This window comes from Podarcis cretensis, assembly GCF_951804945.1.
Source record: "Podarcis cretensis genome assembly, chromosome: 5".
Taxonomy (NCBI): Eukaryota; Metazoa; Chordata; class Lepidosauria; order Squamata; family Lacertidae; genus Podarcis; species Podarcis cretensis.
This window is the reverse complement of record NC_137174.1, coordinates 4,186,316-4,210,211: the sequence shown is the minus strand read 5'-3', so window position 1 is coordinate 4,210,211 and position 23,896 is coordinate 4,186,316. Positions and strand designations below refer to the sequence as shown.

The 23,896-nt window shown below is 42.1% G+C and overlaps 1 protein-coding gene across 2 annotated transcripts; it reads left to right on the top strand.

Annotated features, from left to right (window-relative positions):
• Positions 1–724: 724 nt before the first annotated feature.
• SAMM50 (SAMM50 sorting and assembly machinery component) lies at positions 725–22,136 on the top strand. 2 transcript variants are annotated; one of them, XM_079975297.1, is made up of 15 exons: positions 725–882; positions 4,193–4,303; positions 5,043–5,144; positions 5,912–5,999; positions 7,984–8,090; positions 9,217–9,347; positions 11,934–12,021; positions 12,764–12,892; positions 14,438–14,509; positions 14,755–14,841; positions 16,240–16,310; positions 16,696–16,763; positions 18,075–18,221; positions 18,407–18,548; positions 21,950–22,136. In XM_079975297.1, the coding sequence occupies exons 1-15, from the start codon at positions 862–864 to the stop codon at positions 21,993–21,995; spliced, it is 1,410 nt and encodes a 469-aa protein (XP_079831423.1). In that variant the 5' UTR covers positions 725–861; the 3' UTR covers positions 21,996–22,136. The 2 variants fall into 2 exon arrangements, with proteins under 2 accessions (XP_079831423.1, XP_079831422.1); XM_079975296.1 differs by lacking the exon at positions 725–882 and adding an exon at positions 1,982–2,065.
• The last annotated feature ends 1,760 nt before the right edge of the window (positions 22,137–23,896 follow it).

Below are 23,896 nucleotides of genomic sequence, written 5' to 3'. Positions count from 1 at the left end.
CAAAAGCATCAATTCTTCGGCGATCAGCCTTCTTTATGGTCCAGCTCTCACTTCCATACATCACTACTGGGAAAACCATAGCTTTAACTATACGGACCTTTGTTGGCAAGGTGATGTCTCTACTTCTCAAGATGCTGTCTAGGCCTGTCATTGCCCTTCTCCCAAGAAGCAGGCGTCTTTTAATTTCATGGCTGCTGTCACCATCTGCAGTGATCATGGAGCCCAAGAAAGTAAAATCTCTCACTGCCTCCATTTCTTCCCCTTCTATTTGCCAGGAGGTGATGGGACCAGTAGCCATGATCTTCGTTTTTTTGATGTTGAGCTTCAGACCATATTTTGCGCTCTCCTCTTTCACCCTCAATAAAAGGTTCTTTAATTCCTCCTCACTTTCTGCCATCAAGGTTGTGTCATCTGCATATCTGAGGTTGTTGATATTTCTTCCGGCAATCTTAATTCCGGCTTGGGATTCATCCAGCCCAGCCTTTCGCATGATGAATTCTGCATATAAGTTAAATAAGCAGGGAGACAAAATGCAGCCTTGTCGTATATCCCGGAAGCTGGCACCTATTCATCTCTCTTCACTCCCCACGTTTCTTTTATCTACGGTCTCGGCGCCCTTCCTTTCCGTGCGCTCCTCCTCCTCCAGTCCCCGCCCCTTCCGCCCCGGCCTGGCCAATCAGACTCGCCCGGGAGGGGCGGGGCGGGGCGGGGCGTTCTGTTCTGCCGCCGACGCGCTTTCCTGTCATGGCCGCCGCCGCCCCGCGCTGCTGCAGCTTCTCCTCCTGAGGGACCGTGGCGGCGCTTCTTCCCTCGGCTGGCTCTCCCGCTCGCTCTGCCGCCCGGCGTCGCTGAGAGGCGGCCATGGGCACCGTCCACGCGCGGGTAAGGAGCGCCCGGCCCCGCGGGCGAGGGCGGCGACCTTGGGCGGAGGAGGGATCGGGGCCGCCAAGGGAGCAGAGACCCGCGCGCCCTCGCGAGCACGCGCGCACCGGGGCCGCGCCCCTCCGCTGAAACAACGCCCGGCGGCTCGGGACAGCGCTCCTCTGAGCATGTGAAGAATTCCTCCTCCTAGGATTATTGTCATTGTCACCTGAAAAGGATATTGTCTCTTTGGAGCATGCGCAGAATCCCCCACCCCCCCTTCTTTTTTAGGGCTCTCCTTAAAAACAATACCGAACATTCCGAGCAGCGTTTTTCTGAGCATGTGCAGAGTGTGACCTTGAGAATGTGCAAAGGCGCCCGTGAAGGGGATGCGCGCGCGCCTGCCTGCCTGCCTGCCTGCTTGCCTGAAGGCTGCTTTGGGTGCGCTGTGGAATCCGGTGCCTCCACTCCAGCCTGCCTTCCTTGGGTAGTGGTGGACTTTGCACATGCTCTGGTGCCTCAAGCCTTTGGAACAAGGAAGGAGGAGGGAGCGGAGGGGTTTCGGCCAGCAGACTTGGACTGGCTTGCGTGGAGCCTGGGAGGCTCCTGCTTCCCCTAATCGATAATTCCCCAAAGTGGTGCTGCCTGTGATGGCGTCTCTGGTGGGACTGCAGTGCTTTCAAAGTGCTGGTGTTGACCTTTAAAGCCCTAAACGGCCTCGGTCCAGTAGACCTGAAGGAGCGTCTCCACCCCCATCATTCTGCCCGGACGCTGAGGTCCAGCGCCGGGGGCCTTCTGGCGGTTCCCTCATTGCGAGAAGCAAAGCTACAGGGAACCAGGCAGACGGCCTTCTCGGTAGTGACGCCCGCCCTGTGGAACGCCCTCCCACAAGATGTCAAAGCGATAAACAACTACCTGACATTCAGAAGACATCTTAAGGCAGCCCTGTTCAGGGAGGTTTTTAACGTGTGATATTTTACTGTATTTTTGGTTTCTATGGAAGCCGCCCAGAGTGGCTGGGGAGGCCCAGCCAGGTGGGCGGGGTATAAATAATAAATTATTATTATTATTATTTCCTTGAGAGCACAGTATTTACACACCTGTTGTGAACATAAAGTCTTCATGACACACCCACATGCATCACACTGACTTGGAGGTGGCACCTACACTTTGCATCTTAAACATCAGGAAGATGTTTCTGACAGTAAGTGCTATTCCAACTCCCTCAGAAGGCAGTGATCTTACTTTTTTTGTTTTTTTTAAAGCAAAGGTTGGACGACTCATCTGTCAGGGATGCTGTAGTTTTGATTCCTGCAGTGCACAGGGTTGGACTAGATGACCCTCAGGGTACCTTCCAACTCTACAATTCTATGATTTCTAGTACCTGTGAGAATCCTACAGTAGCATAAGTATACAAATTAAGCATAAAGTGAAATGCAAAAATGTAGACAGAGCAATAACAAAACAGCTACAACTGAACAGGTAATTCGAGGTCTTAGAAAAATATAACACTTTAAAAAAAAAAAAAGTTTTGTTATTTTATGTAGAGGTAGAGGGACCCCTGACCATTAGGTCCAGTTGTGTCCGACTCTGGGGTTGCGGCGCTCATCTCGCTTTATTGGCCGAGGGAGCCGGCGTTTGTCTGCAGACAGCTTCCGGGTCATGTGGCCAGCATGACAAAGCCGCTTCTGGCGAACCAGAGCAGCACACGGAAATGTCGTTTACCTTCCTGCCGGAGCGGTACCTATTTATCTACTTGCAGTTTGTCGTGCTTTCAAACTGCTAGATTGGCAGGAGCAGGGACCGAGCAACGGGAGCTCACCCCGTCACGGGGATTCGAACCGCCGACCTTCTGATCGGCAAGTCTTAGGCTCTGTGGTTTAACCCACAGCACCACCCGTGTCCCTATTTTATGCATAGAAACATGCAAAAAACCCAAAAACTTAAAATATAAATAAATTTCTGACCATAACTTAAAATGTAAATAAAACTTAGTTCCAGAAGCTAATAGCCACAGCAAAAGCCCCACAATTGCTCTATAACGTACAGTAGAAAGATGGCAAATGTTGCTATTCTTAATGTTGCTACAGAAAAAATAAGCAGCTGTGTTCCACAAAGTAGCATACTGAGATGGCAGCATTACATCATTCATTTTCTTATTCATGTGCATTACAAAATGAAACCATTCTGATATTAAACTATCCCTCTTTTTGGTCATCCTGGCCAATGTTGTTGCCAACTTTTCAACCAAAGCTATATTCCAAACATGTTCATATCAATATTGTTTCATAGTGTCTTCAAAGTCCTTCAAAAAATTGGCAATCCCATCCCTGCATATTAGAGAATCAAAATGATACATTAACCGAAATGACAATGTGTCATAATTTGCTCCCCCACCACACATTGGATTACAAAATCTGAAGCTTCTCTGTTGCAGCATTAATAGTGTACCTTTATTCCAAAGCAGCTGTCTGAAAAGAATAGAGGTGGGTGAAGTTTTACAGGGCTATTCAAGGTATACATTTAAAGCTCTCATTCAAAAGTACCTTAAGTATAGGGTGACAGTTTCCAGTGGTCTCATATTGAAATGAATTTAGGATTTTAGAAATTAAAGTTTTATGCAGCTTGTGTCAGCTGGTCAAGTAGGGACAACACAGCCAGCACCATAGGTGTCTATAATGGAATGAGAGCCACACCCCAAACATAAATGACCAATGCAGGTTACGTCTAAAAATATATACCTGCTTAAAATCTTAGTGAACGATCTTTCTTTATTAAATAACCCTTCTGAGTTCTGTGAGATACTCATTCTCTAAATAGTATTTATACTGACCAAGTGCATTGTAAAATAAAAAAGCAAGCTGAAAAATGTAATACTGTGTAAGGCAATTAGAATCATAGCAATGTAAACTTGGAAGGTACGCCAAGGGTTATCTAGGAATATGCAGGAATATACAGCTGGCCTGGATGGGCTCGAACCCACAACCTTAGCATTATTAGCACTACATTCTCTCCAACTGAGCTGACGGACAGGCTTATATTATGCAGTATACATTATGAGTGATATCCACTATTGAAACAACTGGATTTAAGTAACGTAAGCCTGCCACTTTCAGTGAGTCTACTCTGTTTATGACTTAATTGGATACCATTCCTTTACCACTCTTGCATAATGAAACTGCATGGGGAGACACATATATAGATTCTGGGAACACAACTGCACAAGACTGCATCCTTTTATGGTAAGGTGGATGGAATGGTAAGAATCACTATAAATACTTGAGGACTTGAAAAAACTAAATTTAGTTTAACTCAATTTTATCCTGCTCAGAGTTTGGAGCCTCTTCCAATGAGTGGACCTGATTTTGGTGCTATAGGGGAAGAAGCTGAACTGGTTGAAGTTGAGCCAGAAACCAAACAGGAAATACTGGAAAATAAAGATGTGAGTATTGGGATACCCCATTGTCTTTCTGTTTAACAGTGCACAGTCATTGTAACACAGTCATAATTTTAGTAGGAGCAGAATTCTTACCATTTAGCAATGAATAATTCTCTTCAGGTATTAGTAAACAATTGTGTAAAGAAAATTCTTGGAGAATAGGTGATGTACCTGCAAACTAGAGGTGGGCAAATGTCCCCATCTTCAAAAGGGGAAAAAAAGAAGACCCAGATAACTACCGAATGGTAAGTTTGACATCAATACCAGGAAAGGTCCTAGAACAAAAAATTCAAGAATTGGTTTGTAAGCACTTAGAAAATGATGCTGTGGTTACTAAGACTCAGCATGGGTTTCTCAAAAATAAGTCATTCCAGACAAATCTCATTTCTTTTTTTGATGGAGTTACAAGCTTGGTGAATAAGGGGAATGCTGTGGACATAGTGTATCTTGATTTCAGTAGGGCTTTTGACAAAGTCCCCTATGATATTCTTGCAAGGAAGCTGGTAAAATGTGGGCTTCATCCACAAAATAATGTAAAAACCTGTTTAATAATGATGCTGTTTTTGCCACTTAAAATTCTTGACTTTGATTCATGATGAGACAATGTTCTGTGCTGTCTTGGAATTGTAATTCAATAATTCATTGGTTATGGCACCATTATGTTTTAGTTGAGTAGAAATTCTAGTTGTCCTTGGAATGTTTCCAGGGTTAACATTTTGATGAGAACCATCTTAATCTTTAGGTTGTGGTTCAACATGTGCACTTTGATGGACTTGGAAGGACTAAAGATGACATTATCATGTATGAAATTGGTGACGTATTCAAGGCTAAAGACCTCATTGATGTAAGTAGTGAAATTAGACTCACTTTCTGAAACCCTCAAAAGCTTGAAAATACTATGAAGTCTAAAAATGTCAGGATCCTTGTTTAATATTACTATTATGATATTGTTTAGGCAAACATGGCCCTCCATATGTTTTGGGACTACAACCCCTACGATCCCTAGCTAACAGGACCAGTGGTCAGGGATGATAGGAATTGTAGTCCCAAAACATCTGGAGGGCTGAGTTTGCCTATGCATGGTTTAAGTCACTTAGCACAGGTCATCTCTTGACAATTTACAATCTAGGTTAAGAAAAAGGTTAAAAATGACATTCAAAAGATAACAACACCTCAGTACACAAAACACCAACACTAGACAGAAAAGCTTAGCAGCAGCTGACATGAAACCTTGACGCAGCAGGTTTATAGGCTATACAAACTGACACACCAAAACAATATGGCAAACATGCTTTAACAGAAGCATGGGTATTCTTTATAAGCAGATATTCCAGTGTTATAAATATGGTGCTAAACTGCAGTCTTGCACTTGCAGACGTAAGCCTCATGAATTCCTGTTATTAATTTTTGAGTTTAGTTATACATCTGTGTTATACATGTTGGGGTTGGATGCTAAACTGATTGATATGAGGTCCACGCTGTGTCTTGAAATTCCCATTTGTGTAATGAAAATGTAGAGCAGTATGTGAGATAATGAATATATGCATTTGGCAAATAACTGTTGAACATTTAGTCATTAAGGTGCAAAGCTAAACCTTAAATATTTTGAAGGTTATGAGGAAGTCCCATGAAGCTCGTGAAAAGCTCCTCCGTCTAGGAATTTTTAGACAGGTGGATGTTCTAATTGATACGTGTCAAGGTAATTATCAGTGTGTGTGATTTGTTTTTCCTTGAGTTTTAATATAGCTTTATAGTAGTTTAATATGCATAATATTTAAATACTTTGAAGCAGGTTAAAATAAGTAACTCTTGCAGGAATTGCATTGAAATAAATGGGAGTTAAGTTACCTAAATCCGTTGATTCCAGTAGGTCTACTCTGAGTATAATTAAAATTGGCTATCCCTCCTTTGATAGGACAGACTATTTTATACATGTGTCCTTCTCAATACATTGGTGCCTCGCAAGACGAAATTAATCCGTTCCGTGAGGCTCTTCGTATAGCGGTTTTTTCGTCTTGCGAAGCAAGCCCATTGACAGCTTAGCGGATTAGCGCTATTAGCGGTTTAGCGGCTTATCAGCGGATCAGCTGATAAGCGGCTTAGGGCTTAGGAAAAGGGGGGAAAAAGGGGAAAAACCCCGCAGGAACTCGCAAGACATTTCGTCTTGCGAAGCAAGCCCATAGGGAAATTTGTTTTGCGAAGCGCCTCCAAAACGGAAAACCCTTTCGTCTAGCGGGTTTCCCGTCTTTCGAGGCGTTCGTCTTGCAGGGCACCACTGTAGTTCTAGTGTAGCATAAATGAATGGAATGCTTAGTTTCAATATATAGATTTCAAGCAGCAAAGTATCCATCAGGGTGACAGGCTGTATTTGTTTTCATTGAGTTCTATAACTGTTTGTGTAGTGCTAGCCTTGGCACTGAGCTTGCCTCCAGTTAAAACATGGTGCTGGTTTGCTGCCATGTAGACCAGCCTTCCCCAGATTAGTGCCCTCCAGAGGGTTTGGACTGCAACTTCCATCAGCACCACCTACTATGACACATAATCAGGAATAATGGGAGTTGTAGTACAAAACCTTCGCAGGATAAAAGGATAGTGAAGGTTGATACAGACTTTCCCTTATTAATCAGCTGAAATTGTGAGGGTAGAAGACCCAATACTAGAAAGAAGTACCAGGACTGGATCGGGATAGCTTGACCACAGTTGTCCATGCATTGGTAACCTCACGGTTGGATTACTCCAGTGCACTCTGTGTGGGGCTCCCCTTGGGGTTGGTCTGGAGGCTGCTGCTGCTGGAGAATGTGGCGGCTGGGTTGCGTTTGTGGGCAGACGACTGCCAGCATAGAACACCCTGCTTGTAGGATTTGCACTAGCTGCCAAGTCTGCTGCCAGGCTGAGTTCAGGGTTTTGATACTAACATGTAAGGCCCTATACAGCAGTATCAGGTTTTGTGGGCCTTGTGGTCTGTGGGGAAACTTCTGCAAGTTCCAAGATCTTAGAAGCCTTCTTTGCAGTAACTTGGAGCAGGGATTTTAGTGTAGCTGTCCCTGTTCTGTGGAATAGCATTCCTGTTCAGATATGATAGGCACCACTATTTGTACATTATGAAAACAATCAAAGATTCCCGCCCCCCCCCCGGCTTTCCCAGCTGGATGAATGGGTCCTTGCCATGAGTGTCTGTTCTGTATTGCTTTAGTTTTGTTTTAAATGTATCAGCTAGTTGTTGTTTTTTAAACTTTTGCTGCTGTTTTTTATTATTATACATCACCTTGGGATGATTGTGTAGAGAGTGATTAATTAATTATGATAATATAAATAAAGGAAATGTTATAAGAGGCTAGAGGGAAGTATGGTAAGGCACACAGATCTCTGCTCCTGTCCTGATCTGTGAGGTTTGTGCTTAAATCTTCAATTCCACTGTTAAGTGTTCATAGTTTGAACCAAACATCGTTTAGTATTATAGAAAGTCAAATGCATGGGATGAATCTATTTGGGGTACAGTATTCGCTTCTGTGAAGGCATTTTTCTGAGTGTATTAAACTGTGAGAACTTAATTTAGGTATTACATATGTTATTTAAAGTATTTTAAGAAGCTATTTAAGAAACACTATATTTTAATAATTAGAAATGTCAAACTGGATTTAAAAAATTGTTTTCTTTACTAATACATCTGTCTGTGTATTTAGGAGATGATGCCCTTCCAAATGGTTTAGATGTAACATTTGAAGTAACAGAACTGAGAAGATTAACTGGAAGTTATAATACTATGGTTGGCAATAATGAAGGGAGCATGGTACGACCTGCTTAACAACCTCCTGCAATCTAAGTTGTGGTGATATGATATATGCTAGTTCATCATAAGTGATTTAAATTAATTTTGGTAAAACAGATTTCCCTCTCCAGTCATAAATACATTTATTTGGAATGAGAGTTCCATTAAAATAAATGAGATGTGTATGTGTTCATTTTTTTCTGTTTATTCTACAGTTGTCCTAGAAATCTCTGATCTCTTGACAGCTTTTATTATGTAGAAATATGCTGAGACTGTAAATAATTGCAATATTTTATTCCAAGCTGAAAACACATTTTTTTCAATTGAGTGCTTATTATAATATAATGTCATCTTGTTATGAGATTCAATGAAGGGAGGTTTCAGTTGAAATCAGAAGCTTGTAGTCAGGAGATTTACATGTTTTCAAAAACTGATGCTTCTGTAAATTTAGAACATGATTGACAGCTCTGTGTGAAAATTACAAAAAATGCTTTAGGGTTCCAATTTGAGAAACTTGCAATGATTTATGTATTTTCTCATCTTTCATACATTTGACAGCAATATGATCACTGGTACTTTACCTATGGTGTATAATATATTTATCTGGGTTTTTTTATGGAGAAGCTTGAGATAACGGTAAAAAGGGATATTTTAACTACTTGAAAACTGCAAAGTTTCCATGAAGGTTTGGGGAAAGATGGGTTAGTAAGTCTAATATTATCTGGGTTTTAAAATTAACACTGTTTAAAATGTCACAAATAGCAATGGGCTGTAGTCACAGCATCTTCAAGGATGCTTGCAGAAGGTGAGTTCCTCCCCCCACACCTCCCCCCCCCCAGCTTCTCTCCATTGCAGCTCTGTGGGCTGTGCTTTCTGTGACAGTGGTCATATTTCTCTTCCCATGCCCCCAAATGACTTCTGGGACATTGAGGGGGACAGATAGACCAAGATGGCACCTGCAATCTGCTCAGTGCCAGAGTCCTGGTGGGGTACCATAGTGATAAAAAACATTTAAAGGGGGGCGCAGAGCAGGTATCCTTTGCCGCTGGAAACATTTGTGTGCAGCAAAAAACTACAGAAAACAGTTAAGTGCGCAAGTGTCTTGGCAAAGTTGTACATGCTTCAGTGTTTATTCTGGCTGTTGCAGGTACTTGGACTCAAACTCCCGAATATATTTGGACGTGCCGAGAAGGTGACATTTCAGTTCTCTTATGGCACAAAGGAAACTTCATATGGTCTCTCTTTCTTCAAACCACAGCCTGGCCACTTCGAAAGAAAGTAAGATACTTTCAGAATGTATTGAGGTTTCAATGCTATGTACATCTATTTAGAAAAACCCCAGACCCTTGAAAATGTATTGTAAGTGGTGTGCAGCAAAGGACAATAAAATCACCAGTATACACCCCATTTTTTGAAAGATGAGCTACTTAAGGTAGTGACCCCAATACACAATACGTTCACTCTCATTTGAAGTTGGTCACACTGAGAGTAGATGGTAACAGCTTTCACTGCTATGACCATTAGCAAATATTTTAAGGCACGTGTTAACAGATTGGGCCATACTGAAGCAGTGCTTCAGCTCTGCTTATACAGTGGACTTAGTGTGAACAACAGAGTTTATTCTCCTGTCTGCTCCACCCGTTCACCCCTGTGTACCCTAACTCTGAAGGCTTGGGGGATCTGGAACAAATGTTGGGGTATGTGTGCTGTGGCTGGAGAGGAAACAGAAGTTCCACATTGGATACAACCCAGTGTCTCGCACTTTTAGAATCTATGCTTCTTTAGTTCCAACAAAAGAGTTCTTAAGGCAGTTTACATGGTAGAATTTACTTCTAAGTTTTCATTCTCTCCTATGTTTTTCCTTGAATGGGACATTTCTTGACTGCTTTGGGTCTTACCAGGCAGATGGGCATCAGATGTTGCTGGTTCTCTGGCCTCCCAACTGCTATTGCTGTTGAAGTCATGTATAAAGTCCTTCTCCCTTCCATCTGCTACTGTTGCCTTGCCAGGGTTTCAGCAGCCGGGAAAACTCCCCTCTGGTGATGTGTTCCTGAGCACCAGGCCTCAGTAGAACATGTTAATGCCCAAATTGAGTATGGGTTTTTGGAGTTATTCCCATGGATAGAAAGTCAGTTTCATAACTTTATTATTATCATTATTAAAAATATCTAGCTTTAGCCCAGGATATTTTTTTGAGCAAACGTTTTGGGTGATGAATTCAACTATATTTTTTACATGTATACATACAGGGCAGTGATTCCTCACACCATGTGTGCAAAGTATTACATTGGAACTAATTCTGCATTAATTAGGTTATATTTCTATGTTTTATCAACACTGGTGAACTTTGGAGAAAGTGAGCAAGATATCTTGCTGTTTAGCTTCTATCTCTTGTTTCAGCTAATGCTAAGTCAAATACAGTATCATTCTGTTTTGACATGTTTGCAAGTAAATCTAGTCTGCGCTAACAGCTGTATGTCTGTCCACTCGCACAAAGATAATGAAAGGCAGCTCAGTTTGTTTCATCTGTCTCATATGTTCTTAAGCTTTCAACAGTTTTTGTCAAATCCAAAAACAGTAAAATTTCATTATAAAATGGTAAATTGCCTGTTCTCATCAAATACAGTGGTGCCCCGCAAGACGAATGCCTCGAAAGACGGAAAACCCGCTAGACGAAAGGGTTTTCCGTTTTGGAGGTGCTTCGCAAAACGAATTTCCTATGAGCTTGCTTTGCAAGACGAAAATGTCTTGCGAGTTCCTGCGGGTTTTTCCCCCCTCCCCCCCCTTTTTCTAAGCCGCTTATCCGCTAAGCCGCTAAAAGCCGCTAAGCCACTAATAGCACTAATCCACTAAGCTGCCAATGGGCTTGCTTCGCAAGACGAAAAAACCGCTAGACAAAGAGACTCGCGGAACAGATTCTTTTCATCTTGCGAGGCACCACTGTAGTTCTGTTCAGAAAGTTAATGTAGATGTCTCGGCTTCCAGCACTTTAAGAGACCGCTGCTGTGGAGTGTCAGTGTAGTGTAGTGGTTAAGAGCGGTGGACTTGTAATCTGGGGAACCGGGTTCGTGTCTCCGCTCCTCCACATGCAGCTGCTGGGTGACCTTGGGCCAGTCACACTTCTCTGAAGTCTCTCAGCCCCACTCACCCCACAGAGTGTTTGTTGTGGGGGAGGAAGGGAAAGGAGAATGTTAGCCGCTTTGAGACTCCTTAAAGGGAGTGAAAGGCAGGATATCAAATCCAAACTCTTCTTTCTCTTCTTAAGCTTGCGCAGCTCCTTGTACAACTATCTGCATTTCACTGTTAACACTGAAAGTAAATTAAGTTGATTAATGATGACATATGAGAATTATCTTCCATTTTCTGTAACCAACTTATTAATTGGTTTTTAAGCTATTAAAGGATTTTGTACAGTAATATTGTAAGCAATTCTTCTGTGGTTTAGCTATTTAGATCTAACTTAAGGGCTCCGGTTCTAGCTTGAAGGCATAGCTGGCGTTAGGCTCCTGTCCTGCTAGTGGCGAACCACCATTCTATCTCTGCCTTCCTGGCTCATTTAGTAAGAGACAGAGAGTGTCTGTGAGGCATATGGTGAAATAGGATTGTTGACCATACAGCACAGAAGGTTAGTTTGGAGGTCCAGGAACTTGAACCATGAGTGCAATCGTAACATCTTTCCTTTAAGGATTTTACAATGACAAATGTGGCAGAGCCATACAGCCTTGTCCTGCTTGCCAAGTAAAGAGTTATTTTTATCTGCTATAGGTAAAGTTAAGCAGTGCCATAGGTGTGACTTTATGAATCACTTGTTCTTCAGCTCCTTTCTTTGTTGTAGTAATCCAAATCTCAATGTTATGTTTCTAGCTTTTCTCTCAATCTGTATAAAGTAACCGGACAATTTCCTTGGAGTTCTCTTCGTGAAACTGATAGAGGAATATCAACAGAATTCAATGTAGGTAAAATAGCACTACTTGTTTATGGTTGGCTGGGGAATGAGAAATCCACAAATTTGGTTATCTGCAGTGACAGTGCCTCTCTGTCTGGCAGCTGCCCCTCACTCAAACCAAGTTTTCTCTCTCAAGTTTTTTGAAGATTGTAGAGAACTCAGGAGGAGGAAATATTTGTGCTGGGCATGATAGACTTAACCTTTCCTTTCCCTCTCATCTTCTTGCTTCATCTTCTGCATTGCTAAAATTGAGGTGGGGGAGCAGAAGGCAATGGAGGCAGCGTTTTAAAAATGAAGCAGATGCAGCCACTGAAACTTTTCCTGCTCTGTTGTTGCTCCAGTGCTGCCTCCTGGAACTGGCAAATCCTTGCATGGATTTCAACACCCCAGCATCTCCTTTCTGTGAGAATTCACTGAGTTAACCTGATGCCTGCTGCTTGCCTTGGCTCCAGTCCAGCTGAGAGCCTAGCAACTCTCTTGAAAGGAGCTAGCAGCCCAGCACCTTCCTCACAAAAAGCCAGCTCACCTGGCTAGCACCTGCCCTCAAGAGAAAAGCCAGGTGAACCTGGGAGGAGACTGTCAAAGCAAAGTACCTTAGCAGCAGCTCCTATAGTCTGAGCTGGCTCTTCTAAGACTGGCTGCATTGCCACTAAACCCAGTGCTCCTGCTCATAAAGATATATGTGAAAGGTGCTGAAAATATGTAAATGTTTTCTCATTCATAATTAAAGAAATTGTTTCTTTTACAGTTTCCCATATGGAAGACCAACCACACACTAAAATGGGAGGGTGTCTGGAGGGAGCTTGGCTGTCTTGCAAGAACAGCATCATTTTCTGTCCGAGAAGAAAGTGGACATTCACTCAAGTCATCTGTGTCTGTAAGTTTTTGCTATTTGGAATATGAATTTTTGAAGTATGACAAATGCTGACGAATAGTACCACATTAATTAAGCCAAATGCAATAGTGCTGAAATAATGGTTCCTTATGACACCTGTTGTCCATTCTTGCCCAAGAGCAATAGAGATTCGAGTCTATACGGATATGAGGAAAGCTGATTTTTGTACTGAATGATATATATATATTTCAGATTACAGCATCTTTATCCATTTATTCATTTATATATACTTTTATATTTATAATTATCTACTTATATTATTGTTATAAGGTTTCACAACATACCTAATATTTTCAGTTCATTGTAAGGGTACATTTCCTAACATGAAGATAGACACAACTTTGTTAATAGCAGTTGGTTTTTCACATGCAAAGGGAACCTGGCTTTGCTGTATGTCTTGCATAGTTAATAGCTGAAGTGGCAATTGTATATTTATTCACAATAAGAGCTACAAGGTTCAGTTGATCTATCAGAATGTTTACTTGACTAAAAATATGCCATTGCTAATAATAAAAAATATTATTATTTTTTTATTATTATTATTAAACATCTTGGAGGTCCCAGGCCACAGAGAGGTTAGGCTGGCCTCAACCAGAGTCAGGGCTTTTTTGGCTGTGGCTCCCATCTGGTGGAACGCTCTGTCCCAAGAGACTAGGGCCCTGCGGGACTTGACATCTTTCCGCAGGGCCTGCAAGACAGAGCGGTTCCACCAGGCCTTTGGCCAGGGCGCAGCCTGACTCCCTCCTTAGGCAATCTTCACAGAACTCTAGCTCAATGGTTGCCATTAATTTGATTGGAATTAATTTTATAATGAAATTATTTTAGAATGTTGTATTATTTTATTGTTGTTAGCCACCCTGAGCCTGGCTTCGGCTGGGGAGGGCAGGATATTAATAAAAAATTATTATTATTATTATTTATTTAGTCAGGGGGGCATCATTTTAAGGGAGGTATCTCTCCCCCCCCCCATTCTCTCACATGGGAGGGGACTGAATATTGTAAGAGTTGCCTTTTCTTCCACATATCAGTAAGTAAGTACGCCTCTCTCTCTTCACTTGCTGAGACAGAGCTAACGTCGCAGTGGCTGGTAGTATTGCTGTGATCCAGCAAACTGCAGATGGAGAACAAATATCTCCTTTGCAGTTTCACATGTGTATTCATATTCAGTTGCCTGTGCACAGTTGGATAACTGGCAGTTGTCACAAAGAATGCAGCCACTCAGTGTAACAAATTGGATCTTGGCCACAGTTTCCACATAATGTGGTAGCTTCATGTTGAAATGTTCAGTGTACGCTTGGTCTACAAAACTACTCAGTAAAATTCAGAATTAAGGGTGAACCTTTTATTGCTAGATAATTTTGATTATGCAGTATCACATTAAGAGTTTAGTAGAATGTTTGCCCAAAAGAGTAGTGATGAATAATTTTTTCCTCTATCTCCAATAAGATTTTATGCAATTCAGGAAAAAAGAATGTCGTAGTTGACTGTTCCTACCTTATAACATTTCATATGTGTGTTTGTTTGTAGCACGCGATGGTAATTGATTCTCGTAACTCTTCAATCTTGCCGAGACGAGGCGCTTTGCTGAAAATAAACCAGGTATTATCAGGTTCTGGAAAATAGCTGTGGGTGGGTGTTTTATATTTGCAATATGTATGCAAAATATGGCACTATTGGTTGAAGTCCTGTACACTTTGGCTCCCTGCATGATTGAGCTAGCCTTCAAATCAGTATTTTGTTTCATATATGGTACCACCAAAATAATAGAACAAGAAGTGATTCGTGTGGAAATGTGTTTTTGTATTTATATTTCTGTCTTCAAAAGAGTCTGTTTGGTATTTTAGGAGTTGGCTGGCTATACCGGTGGTGATGTGAGTTTTCTGAAAGAGGACTTTGAACTCCAGTTTAATAAGAAGCTCTTGTGGGATTCAGTAAGTACTTGGTGCTATTGGGAGTACAGTGGTGCCTCGCAAGACGAAATTAATTCGTTCCGCGAGTTGCTTCGTCTTGCGATTTTTTCGTCTTGCGGAGCGCGGATTCCCCGGGTATTAACGGCTTTAAGAAAAAGGAAGCAAACCCGCAAGACGTTTTTGTCTTGCGAAGCAAGCCCATAGGGAAATTCGTCTTGCGAAGCACCTCAAAAAAACGGAAAACCCTTTCGTCTAGCGAGTTTTTCGTCTTGCGAGGCATTCGTCTTGCGGGGCACCACTGTAAACGATTCATATCATAGTACCTTTTAAAAAAAACCCCAAATGAAATAATGTATCTTTTTAAAGTTACAAATTGTTTTAAGTACAGCATTTAGCAGTTCAGTTTGGAATCAGTTCAGCCTGCATATTAGAATATAGAAAATGTGTGCATTTTCCTAACAGGGAAAATGCAGGTGTGATAATTGTCACGTAAGTTTTGAAACTTGAGGGAGTTTCAGAAGCAGTTAGTGTTGTGGTGGGGAGGTTTCTTGTTCTAAGAAGCCAGTTTGAATGTGTGTTTTGTGTGTGTGTGTGTGTGTGTGAGAGAGAGAGAGAGAGAGAGAGAGAGAGAGAATGGCATAACCCTTTGCTCAACATTAGGCAACTCTTGGCTCCTGACCGTAATTTGCAGTGTATAGGTACAATCTAGAGAAATCCATCTATTTGTGCCCTTTTGATTTTTTAAAAGTGCAATACAGGGAACTCTAGCCTTTCTTTTAAAAGGCTCCACAATATGAAAGTGGCTCAGGGGTTGGAGCTGCGTTATGTGGAGCCATGCTGTCATTTATACCGCCCCAGACAGCCTTTTAATTTGTTGTGAATGTATTGAAAACTTAGTTCCCACTGGAAATGCTAAGATGAAAAAGGGGCAACATAACAAAAACTATTATTCTGGAAGGAACTGATGTTGCCTCAGAAAGTACATATTTTTATTTTTTACAAATTCAATAAATGTGAGCCATTTTACTCCTAAAATTCCCCCCTTTTCTTTTCCATCCTGCAGTTGAACCAACTCTGTGGGTTTATTTCCAAACTTTTAGCTAGCTATTTTTTAATTGTAGGTGGTAAATTGTTCTTCCATGTTGGGGCTGCTAACATGCAGGCAGCGACTATTAAGTTCCATACGGGTTCTTTGTTTTATTTAGTCATCTAAATAACACAACAGAATTGCTAAAGGGTCCAAAGTTACAACATAATGGGTTATTAGTGTGATTAATCTAGTTACTACTAGGGGTTCATTAATAATGAACAAGACCACAAACATGCCTCATACCTGCATTCGAGGATCCACATCTCCAACATTTATCTGTACACCTGTCATATATTTTACTCAGTCTATGATTGCTTGTCTCTTTAAAGGTTTTATCAACTTCTCTTTGGGGTGGAATGTTGGTTCCTATTGGAGACAAACCATCAAGTATTGCTGATAGGTAAGTAATTCCACTTGCTTTCCTTTGTGTTTGCCTATTGTCTGTCTGGCATATGATATAAATTGAAATGATGCATCTCTTGCATCAAGAAATTTATTTTAAGCATTGATTTTAATGGTACTCATTTGCATGGCTTCCAAACCAAGCTACTTGGCAGTTTGCTTTAATGGCAGCATTTCCTGCATCTCAGAAAAGTTTAGCAAAGGATGGCCAAACTAGGTGTGACAGTAGCACCCCTGTATGCTTAGACGGGGATATGCCCTGATCATATTGAAATGGTGGATCTAGAGGTGAGGAGGTGGTTAAGTACAGTTCCTTCTGCCTGCTGTAACACACCTTGTCGCCTGCCACTTCACATGTAGTAATGGTTCTCTTTTCCTTATAGATTTTATCTTGGCGGACCAACAAGTGTGCGTGGATTCAGTATGTACAGCATTGGACCACAGAGTGAAGGTTTGAGACATTTTTAGTAGGCTGCATCATTGTCAATAATTTTACTAGGACCCAGAAAATGGGCTGAGAATACTTGATGATGATGATGATAGGTGGTTGGTCTACCTGATTAGACGATTTGAGCATATTACACCAATCCTGGCCCGACTGCACTGGCTGGCAGTTAGTTTCCAGGCCCAATTCAGAGTGCTGGTCTTGACCTATGAAACCTTAAGCAGCTCAGGACCGCAATACTTCAAGGGCTGCCTCTCTCCACTTGAACCCTGTAATCATTACCTGAGGCCCTTCTTCATGTGCCTCCTCTGTGAGAGGTCTGGAGGGTAGCAACATGAGAATGGGCCTTTTCTGCGGTGACTCCCCATTTGTGGAATGCTCTCCCTAAGGAGGATCACCTGTCACCTTCATTTCATGTCTTTAGGTGCCAGGCAAAAACATTCCTCTTCAACCAGACCTTGGACTGTTTAATATTCTATGGCAGAGGTTCCCAAACTTATCAGACCTACCACCCCCTTTTCAGAAAAAAGTTACTCAGTCTCCCCTGGAAATCTACCTTCTTTAAGTGAACAAACAGAAAGATGCATTGTCAAAATTGCCTTCTTTATGTATCTGTATTTCTGCCTACGTCCTACAACATACAGTGGTGCATCGTAAGACGAAATTAATCCGTTCCGCGAGTCTCTTCGTCTAGCGGTTTTTTCGTCTTGCGAAGCAAGCCCATTGACGGCTTAGCGGCTTAGCGCTATTAGTGGCTTAGCGGCTTAGCGGCTTAGCGGAACAGCTGATAAGCGGCTTAGCGGCTTAGAAAAGGGGGGGGAGGAAAAAAAAACCGCAGGAACTCGCAAGACATTTTCGTCTTGCGAAGCAAGCCCATAGGGAAATTCGTTTTGCGAAACGCCTCCAAAATGGAAAACCCTTTCGTCTAGCGGGTTTTCCATCTTGCGAGGCGTTCGTCTTGCGGGGCACCACTGTAGTAAAGAAAGACGTTGTTGTAATTAGGCAGGCAAGCTTCCCAGGCCTGGGTGAAGCCGAAAAGGGGTCACCCAAGCCCTGTAAACCCCTACTCCTCCAGCTTGAACCCCAGATCCAGGGGAAGCGTTGTTGCCATCCCACAACATTGTTCTGAAAGTTGTTCTGTGATCCATTGCCAGCAGGTGGGACCTTCAATAAAGTTTTACAGTGTGTAGTGCTTCTATGGACAGTTATGGCAAAAAAGTTGATTTAGCTTAAAGTGACAGAGGATACCTCTTATACTGAATAGTTTTCTTGGCATTGCTGATGTAGCGAATATTTTGTGCTGTGTTACTCTTTTAGGGGATTACCTGGGAGGTGAAGCTTACTGGGCTGGAGGTCTGCATTTGTACACTCCTCTCCCTTTTCGGCCTGGCCGGGGAGGATTTGGCGATCTATTCAGAACACACTTCTTTCTCAACGCTGGCAATCTCTGCAATCTTAATTATGGTAAGAAGCAAATACATTGGAGGCCCCCTTTTAAGGCATTTTAACTGTTTCTGCAAAAATTATGTTTTTTAAATTGAGTGTTTTAAAATATTTTACTGCCTTGTACCTGGAACAGAACTTGGGCTACTGGCCATGAAAACATTTGGTTATTGTCTCATTCTCATTGGCTTCCTTTCCATTCCCAGGTGAAGGTCCTAAGGCTCATCTTCGTAAACTAGCAGAGTGCATCCGGTGGTCTTATGGTGCTGGAATAGTTCTCAGGCTTGGAAACATTGCTCGATTAGAACTCAATTATTGTATCCCAATGGGAGTACAAAGTGGGGACAGGTATGTTTGGTTATTCTAAATTGCCTTTCCACCTAATATATATGTTAAAAAAATATAAATGTAAAGTATTGCACTTGGGCAAAAAAAATGAGAGGCACAAATACAAGATGGGTGACACCTGGCTTGAGAGCAGTACATGTGAAAAGGATCTAGGAGTCTTGGTTGACCACAAACTTGACATGAGCCAACAGTGGGACGCGACAGCTAAAAAGCCAATGCAATTCTGGGCTGCATCAATAGGAGTATAGCATCTAGATCAAGGGAAGTAATAGTGCCACTGTATTCTGCTCTGGTCAGACCTCACCTGGAGTACTGTGTCCAGTTCTGGGCACCACAGTTCAAGAAGGACACTGACAAACTGGAACATGTCCAGAGGAGGGCAACCAAAATGGTCAAAGGCCTGGAAACGATGCCTTATGAGGAACAGCTAAGGGAGCTGGGCATGTTTAGCCTGGAGAAGAGGAGGTTAAGGGGTGATATGATAGCCATGTTCAAATATATAAAAGGATGTCACATAGAGGAGGGAGAAAGGTTGTTTTCTGCTGCTCCAGAGAAGCGGACACGGAGCAATGGCTCCAAACTACAAGAAAGAAGATTCCAGCTAAACGTTAGGAAGAACTTCCTGACAGTAAGAGCTGTTCAACAGTGGAATTTGCTGCCAAGGAGTGTGGTGGAGTCTCCTTCTTTGGAGGTCTTTAAGCAGAGGCTTGACAACCATATGTCAGGAGTGCTCTGATGGTGTTTCCTGCTTGGCAGGGGGTTGGACTCGGTGGCCCTTGTGGTCTCTTCCAACTCTATGATTCTATGATTCTAAATAAGGTATTTTACAGCTTCAAAACTGTAAAATCCACTAAATGCTCCTCTCTAATCGCATACCAACATAAAAGAGCTGATAGCATATCCTCTCTTCAGGGCCCAGTGACTTGCAAAGCTATAAGATGAAAAAAATACTAGAGAGCTAAAAAAAAACAACCCCTAGTGATTCTCTTTTCTCCCCCTCCCTGCCAAGTCATCTAAAACTAGACATATTTGTTGCTTAATTGCTTCCCTGGAGAGAATGTCACAGGAAAAGCCTTTCTCCTTAAACTTTCTGCAGAAGCAGGATTCAGAGCATGACTTCCTCTACGTATCATAAAGAGGGTACACTGGCTGATATAGGGAAAACAGGCACGCAAGGCTTTATAGGTGCATTAGAAACAGCACTTTGAGTCACACTCATACTCATACTAACATCCAGCACAGCTGAGCAACAGTTGGTTTGGTCTTCTTTCTGCACCATCTGTCAATCTAGTTGTATGCTAATGATGTTAGGGACAGTCTCATGGAACACACTAGAGTAATTTAATTTTCAAGAGAACCAAGACATGTTCCCTGTTCTCTGAGAAGGGGTGCAGTTAATATATGAGATGTACACCCGTGTGCAAATTAATTGAAACAAACGATGTAGTTTATTGTACAAAACTCACATATACATGTACAAAACTCACATATACGTACATTAGTAATGGATATGACTGTCAGAATTCAGGGTCGGTCAGAGGTATGTGCCTATCTCTCCAGGCACCGGCTGAATTCTTTTGACCTCGGCAGGAAAAACACTCGAGGTCCGTTCCGGCGATTTTCCTCAGGCTGTGAGAAAAACACACCAACTGCTTCTAGCCTCCTCCCTGCTCTCCAGCATATCCCCAGGGAGGGGAATCAGACACAGACAGAAATGTATCTACATGTTTTATTCCTGTCTTCAGCAGTCATACAGTAAAAGATGTCTGCTCTGTTCAACAAACAGAGAGAAACTCCAAACTCCACCCATGTACATCCTGTACAGGTCATATGACACACACACTGAGCTAACATCCGGTGCTCAGTACAGAATGGACTGCCCCTTTGTTTCCATGGCAACAGTCACATACATCCTGTTTGGCTTTCCAGCCACAAGCAGCAGACTTGGCTGCTATAGCCTTTGCTTGCTGCTGCATTGCTGCTTTAGAATAACAATGACCTCCGCTATTTTTAAGCAGCATTTGAACAAGGTTTGGCATGGAGTCTACTGGTTTTGAACAGTCACTGTTGATTTTGGGATCCCAGTACCACACTTGAATCAGTGCCTGAATGAGCTTCTCCATAGTCGTACAGTCTACAGCACGGAGGCGACTTTTGCCTATAGCCCACAAATTCTCAATGGGATTTACGTCTAGGGAATTCCCTGGCTAATCAAGTACCTGTACTTGCTGCTTTGTTATGAAATTCTTCACCACTTTCGATGTGTGACAGGGGGCCAGGTCCTGATGCAGTATCCCAGTACTGTCAGGATACCTCTTTTCCAGCTCTGGAATAACTTTTTCATACAACCTCAATATCAGGCATAGGCACCCTCGGCCCTCCAGATGTTTTGGGACTACAATTCCCATCATCCCTGACCACTGGTCCTGTTAGCTAAGGACCATGGGAGTTGTAGTCCCAAAACATCTGGAAGGCCGAGCTTGCCTATGCCTGCTCAACATGTTGTGGTGAGCGCATCATTCCTTCTATTTGCTGCAGGCTTCCAACACCATAATGATCCACTGACTTTTCGTGTTTGTTTTGAGTACAGTGGCACCTCGGGTTACATACGCTTCAGGTTACATACGCTTCAGGTTACAGACTCCGCTAACCCAGAAATAGTACCTCGGGTTAACAACTTAGCTTCAGGATGAGAACAGAAATTGTGCGGTGGCGGCACGGCAGTAATGGTAGGCCCCATTAGCTAAAGTGGTGCTTCAGGTTAAGAACAGTTTCAGGTTAAAAACGGACCTCCGGAATGAATTAAGTACGTAACCAGAGGTACCACTGTACAGGATTACGAGTAAGATAGAAAACATTCTTTGTTTCAATTAATTTGCACAAGGGTGTAACTGATAAAAAGCTCTCTTGGCCATTGCTGCCTCCTGGGAATCCAGGAGAATTTCTAGACTGCAAATTTCTTCTCAGAAAGTGCATTTTTATAAAGGATGCACAGTTTCATTGGATTCAGCTTCCAAGTTGAAGCACAGTTTCAGAAACAGAACCACCAATGTGAATTTAGGTGAAAACAAAAAAAAAAAAAATGCAGTCTGGTCTCATCAGCATATTTTAGTAGGGTCCTATTTGTCAAGCTTCATGGAGAAGAAAACTTCAGCATGCTCATATGCATGTTTGTTCAGAAGCAAATTACACTGTTTTAAGTGGGGCTTACTCCCAGGTAAGTGCACATAGGATCACAGCTGAAATCTATAATCTTTTATTAGTGACATAAAGCCAAGAAGTGAGACAAATATTCTGCTTAAAGGTCAGCAAAATGTAAAGCATTATCTCAAGCTAAAATTGCATTTAAAATGCTTATTACAGTACATTGCATATCATAATAATTATTTTTGTTTTTCCAGAATATGTGATGGAGTTCAGTTTGGAGCTGGAATAAGATTCTTGTAATGTCACAGTCATTTCATAATATCACTGGGCCAAAACGAGCTCCTGAGTTCAAGAGTGGCACAAAGATGTCCCAGAGGATTTTACCGAAACATAATTATGTATGAAGGGTTTACTTCAATAAAGAAACTTGCTTTAAAAAGTTGCTTTATGGTGTGATTTCTTCAAAAACTTTAAAAAAAAATTAAAATCAGGACTTGGAAAACAGCAACCTGTAACTCAGTTTGAGGTCTCACTTTTGCCAAGGGAGACACAAATAAAACTTGCATTTGGTATAGCTGAAGGTGTTATCAGGGCAGGCCAGTTAACTCGTCCTTTAAGAAGAATGAGTGGAGGAGCCACATCTCTGCTGTGCATGTGCTAGGAGGGGCATAATATTGTATTACTGTACTTGGGTTTGCATCTGTGATCCTACCTGGAAACAAAGCTCCATGGAAACATTGAATATGTTGATATGTTTAGATTAAAGGAGTAAAGCAGAAAGAACAACATTATCTAGGAATGTTATAAAGAGAGAAAAATCCAAAATCTAAAGTGTGCAATGATTATATCGAAAAAATAAGGAAGTTGTGGTGTGGTGGAGGGAGGTCGAGGGGTGTGGTGGTGGGAAGCGATTGTGGGCAGGAAGGATTTATGTTTGTGTAAATAATAGTGCATTTCCGTGTGCTTTTGTTTGGGTAGCATGTACCTTTCTTTTGCTCCTTTTTGTATTAAAAACCCCCTCAAAAATTAAAAGAAAAAAGAAAGAGAGGGTTAGGGTTGGCTCACACATGCATTTCATATCACTTGATGCCACACAGTTGAATGTATGAATGGACTCTTATCAAAAAGCACGGTGTTTGAGGCAGCATGAAAAGTTCTGCCCATGGCTATTTTTTTTGGACTGCTATTCACAAATGTGAAGAAAATGCTGGAGGCTGTTTTTAGGTACAAGTTAAACATGTTTAGGGTTTGGTATCCATATTGAAAGGGCTTGCTTTGCAGATGTGTGATCGGAGACTGTTTTTCAGGGCGTATCAAAACATTTCTCGAGGGAAAGGCAACTGTTTAGATGACTAACAGAGCTTCTTCCTGTTCTGCTATTTTAGATCCTGACTTTGCTGCTCAACAGTCCTGTATAGCCATAAGTCCCTCTTCCATTAAAGAGGAACTGAATGCTTAGTGTCTCACCCATCTTCACTTGACACAAGCCCTACACTTTCTACGGTGCGGGTGACTTGCAAAGAGAGGCAACAGCTAGGCCCAGCTAGGGCTGCTCTTCCACTGCTTTCAGTTACAGGAGCACCTCTGACTCTCTAAAGGCAGGGAAAGCTCGGTGCATTGTGTCTCATCTTTATACGATGGCAAATGCGCTCTTAAGCTTTTAATTATATCATCCAGTTATATAGTAAGAGCATACTGGGTCAGGCTAATGATCCATCTAGCTCACAGATGCAAAGCAGATATTTGTATTAGTCCAGTAATGATGCACAGTATGTACATCCTTTAATTTTAGCAATAATTGTATAATTCCAGTTTATGAATTTCAGTTTACTGTGACTTTTCTTCTATTCATCACCTTCATTTATTTTCTGTTAAGATGATCCTGAGGCCTGGGCAGTGGTCCCATTCAAACAGCCCAGGATGGCTAACACATGGTACTATCAGCGATGGAGATGGGAGGTGATGGCGATTGGGAAGGAGAATCTTCTAAAGCTTGACCAGGGAGGAAGCGGTGAAAGGAAGGCTATATATACACAGGTTTCATCTTTGCAAGCAATATACCTGGTATTATTAGTAGGTGGAGAGAAATGCATTGCTCACCACTGGTGATGTAACAGGTGCTGTCCAATAGGTGCCCATGGCACACATGCAACTGCGTTCCACACAACACTCTAAATCTCATTTCCCCTACCAGCTTGGGA

What these genes read in the sequence shown, in the direction of transcription:
- SAMM50 (XM_079975296.1), top strand. Translation starts at nt 1,997, where the DNA reads ATGCATCACACTGACTTGGAGGTGGCACCTACACTTTGCATCTTAAAC. An exon ending in AGGCTAAAGACCTCATTGAT is followed by an intron (nt 5,145 to 5,911) that starts GTAAGTAGTGAA and finishes AATATTTTGAAG; the next exon opens with GTTATGAGGAAGTCCCATGA. An exon ending in CACTCAAGTCATCTGTGTCT is followed by an intron (nt 12,893 to 14,437) that starts GTAAGTTTTTGC and finishes GTTTGTTTGTAG; the next exon opens with CACGCGATGGTAATTGATTC.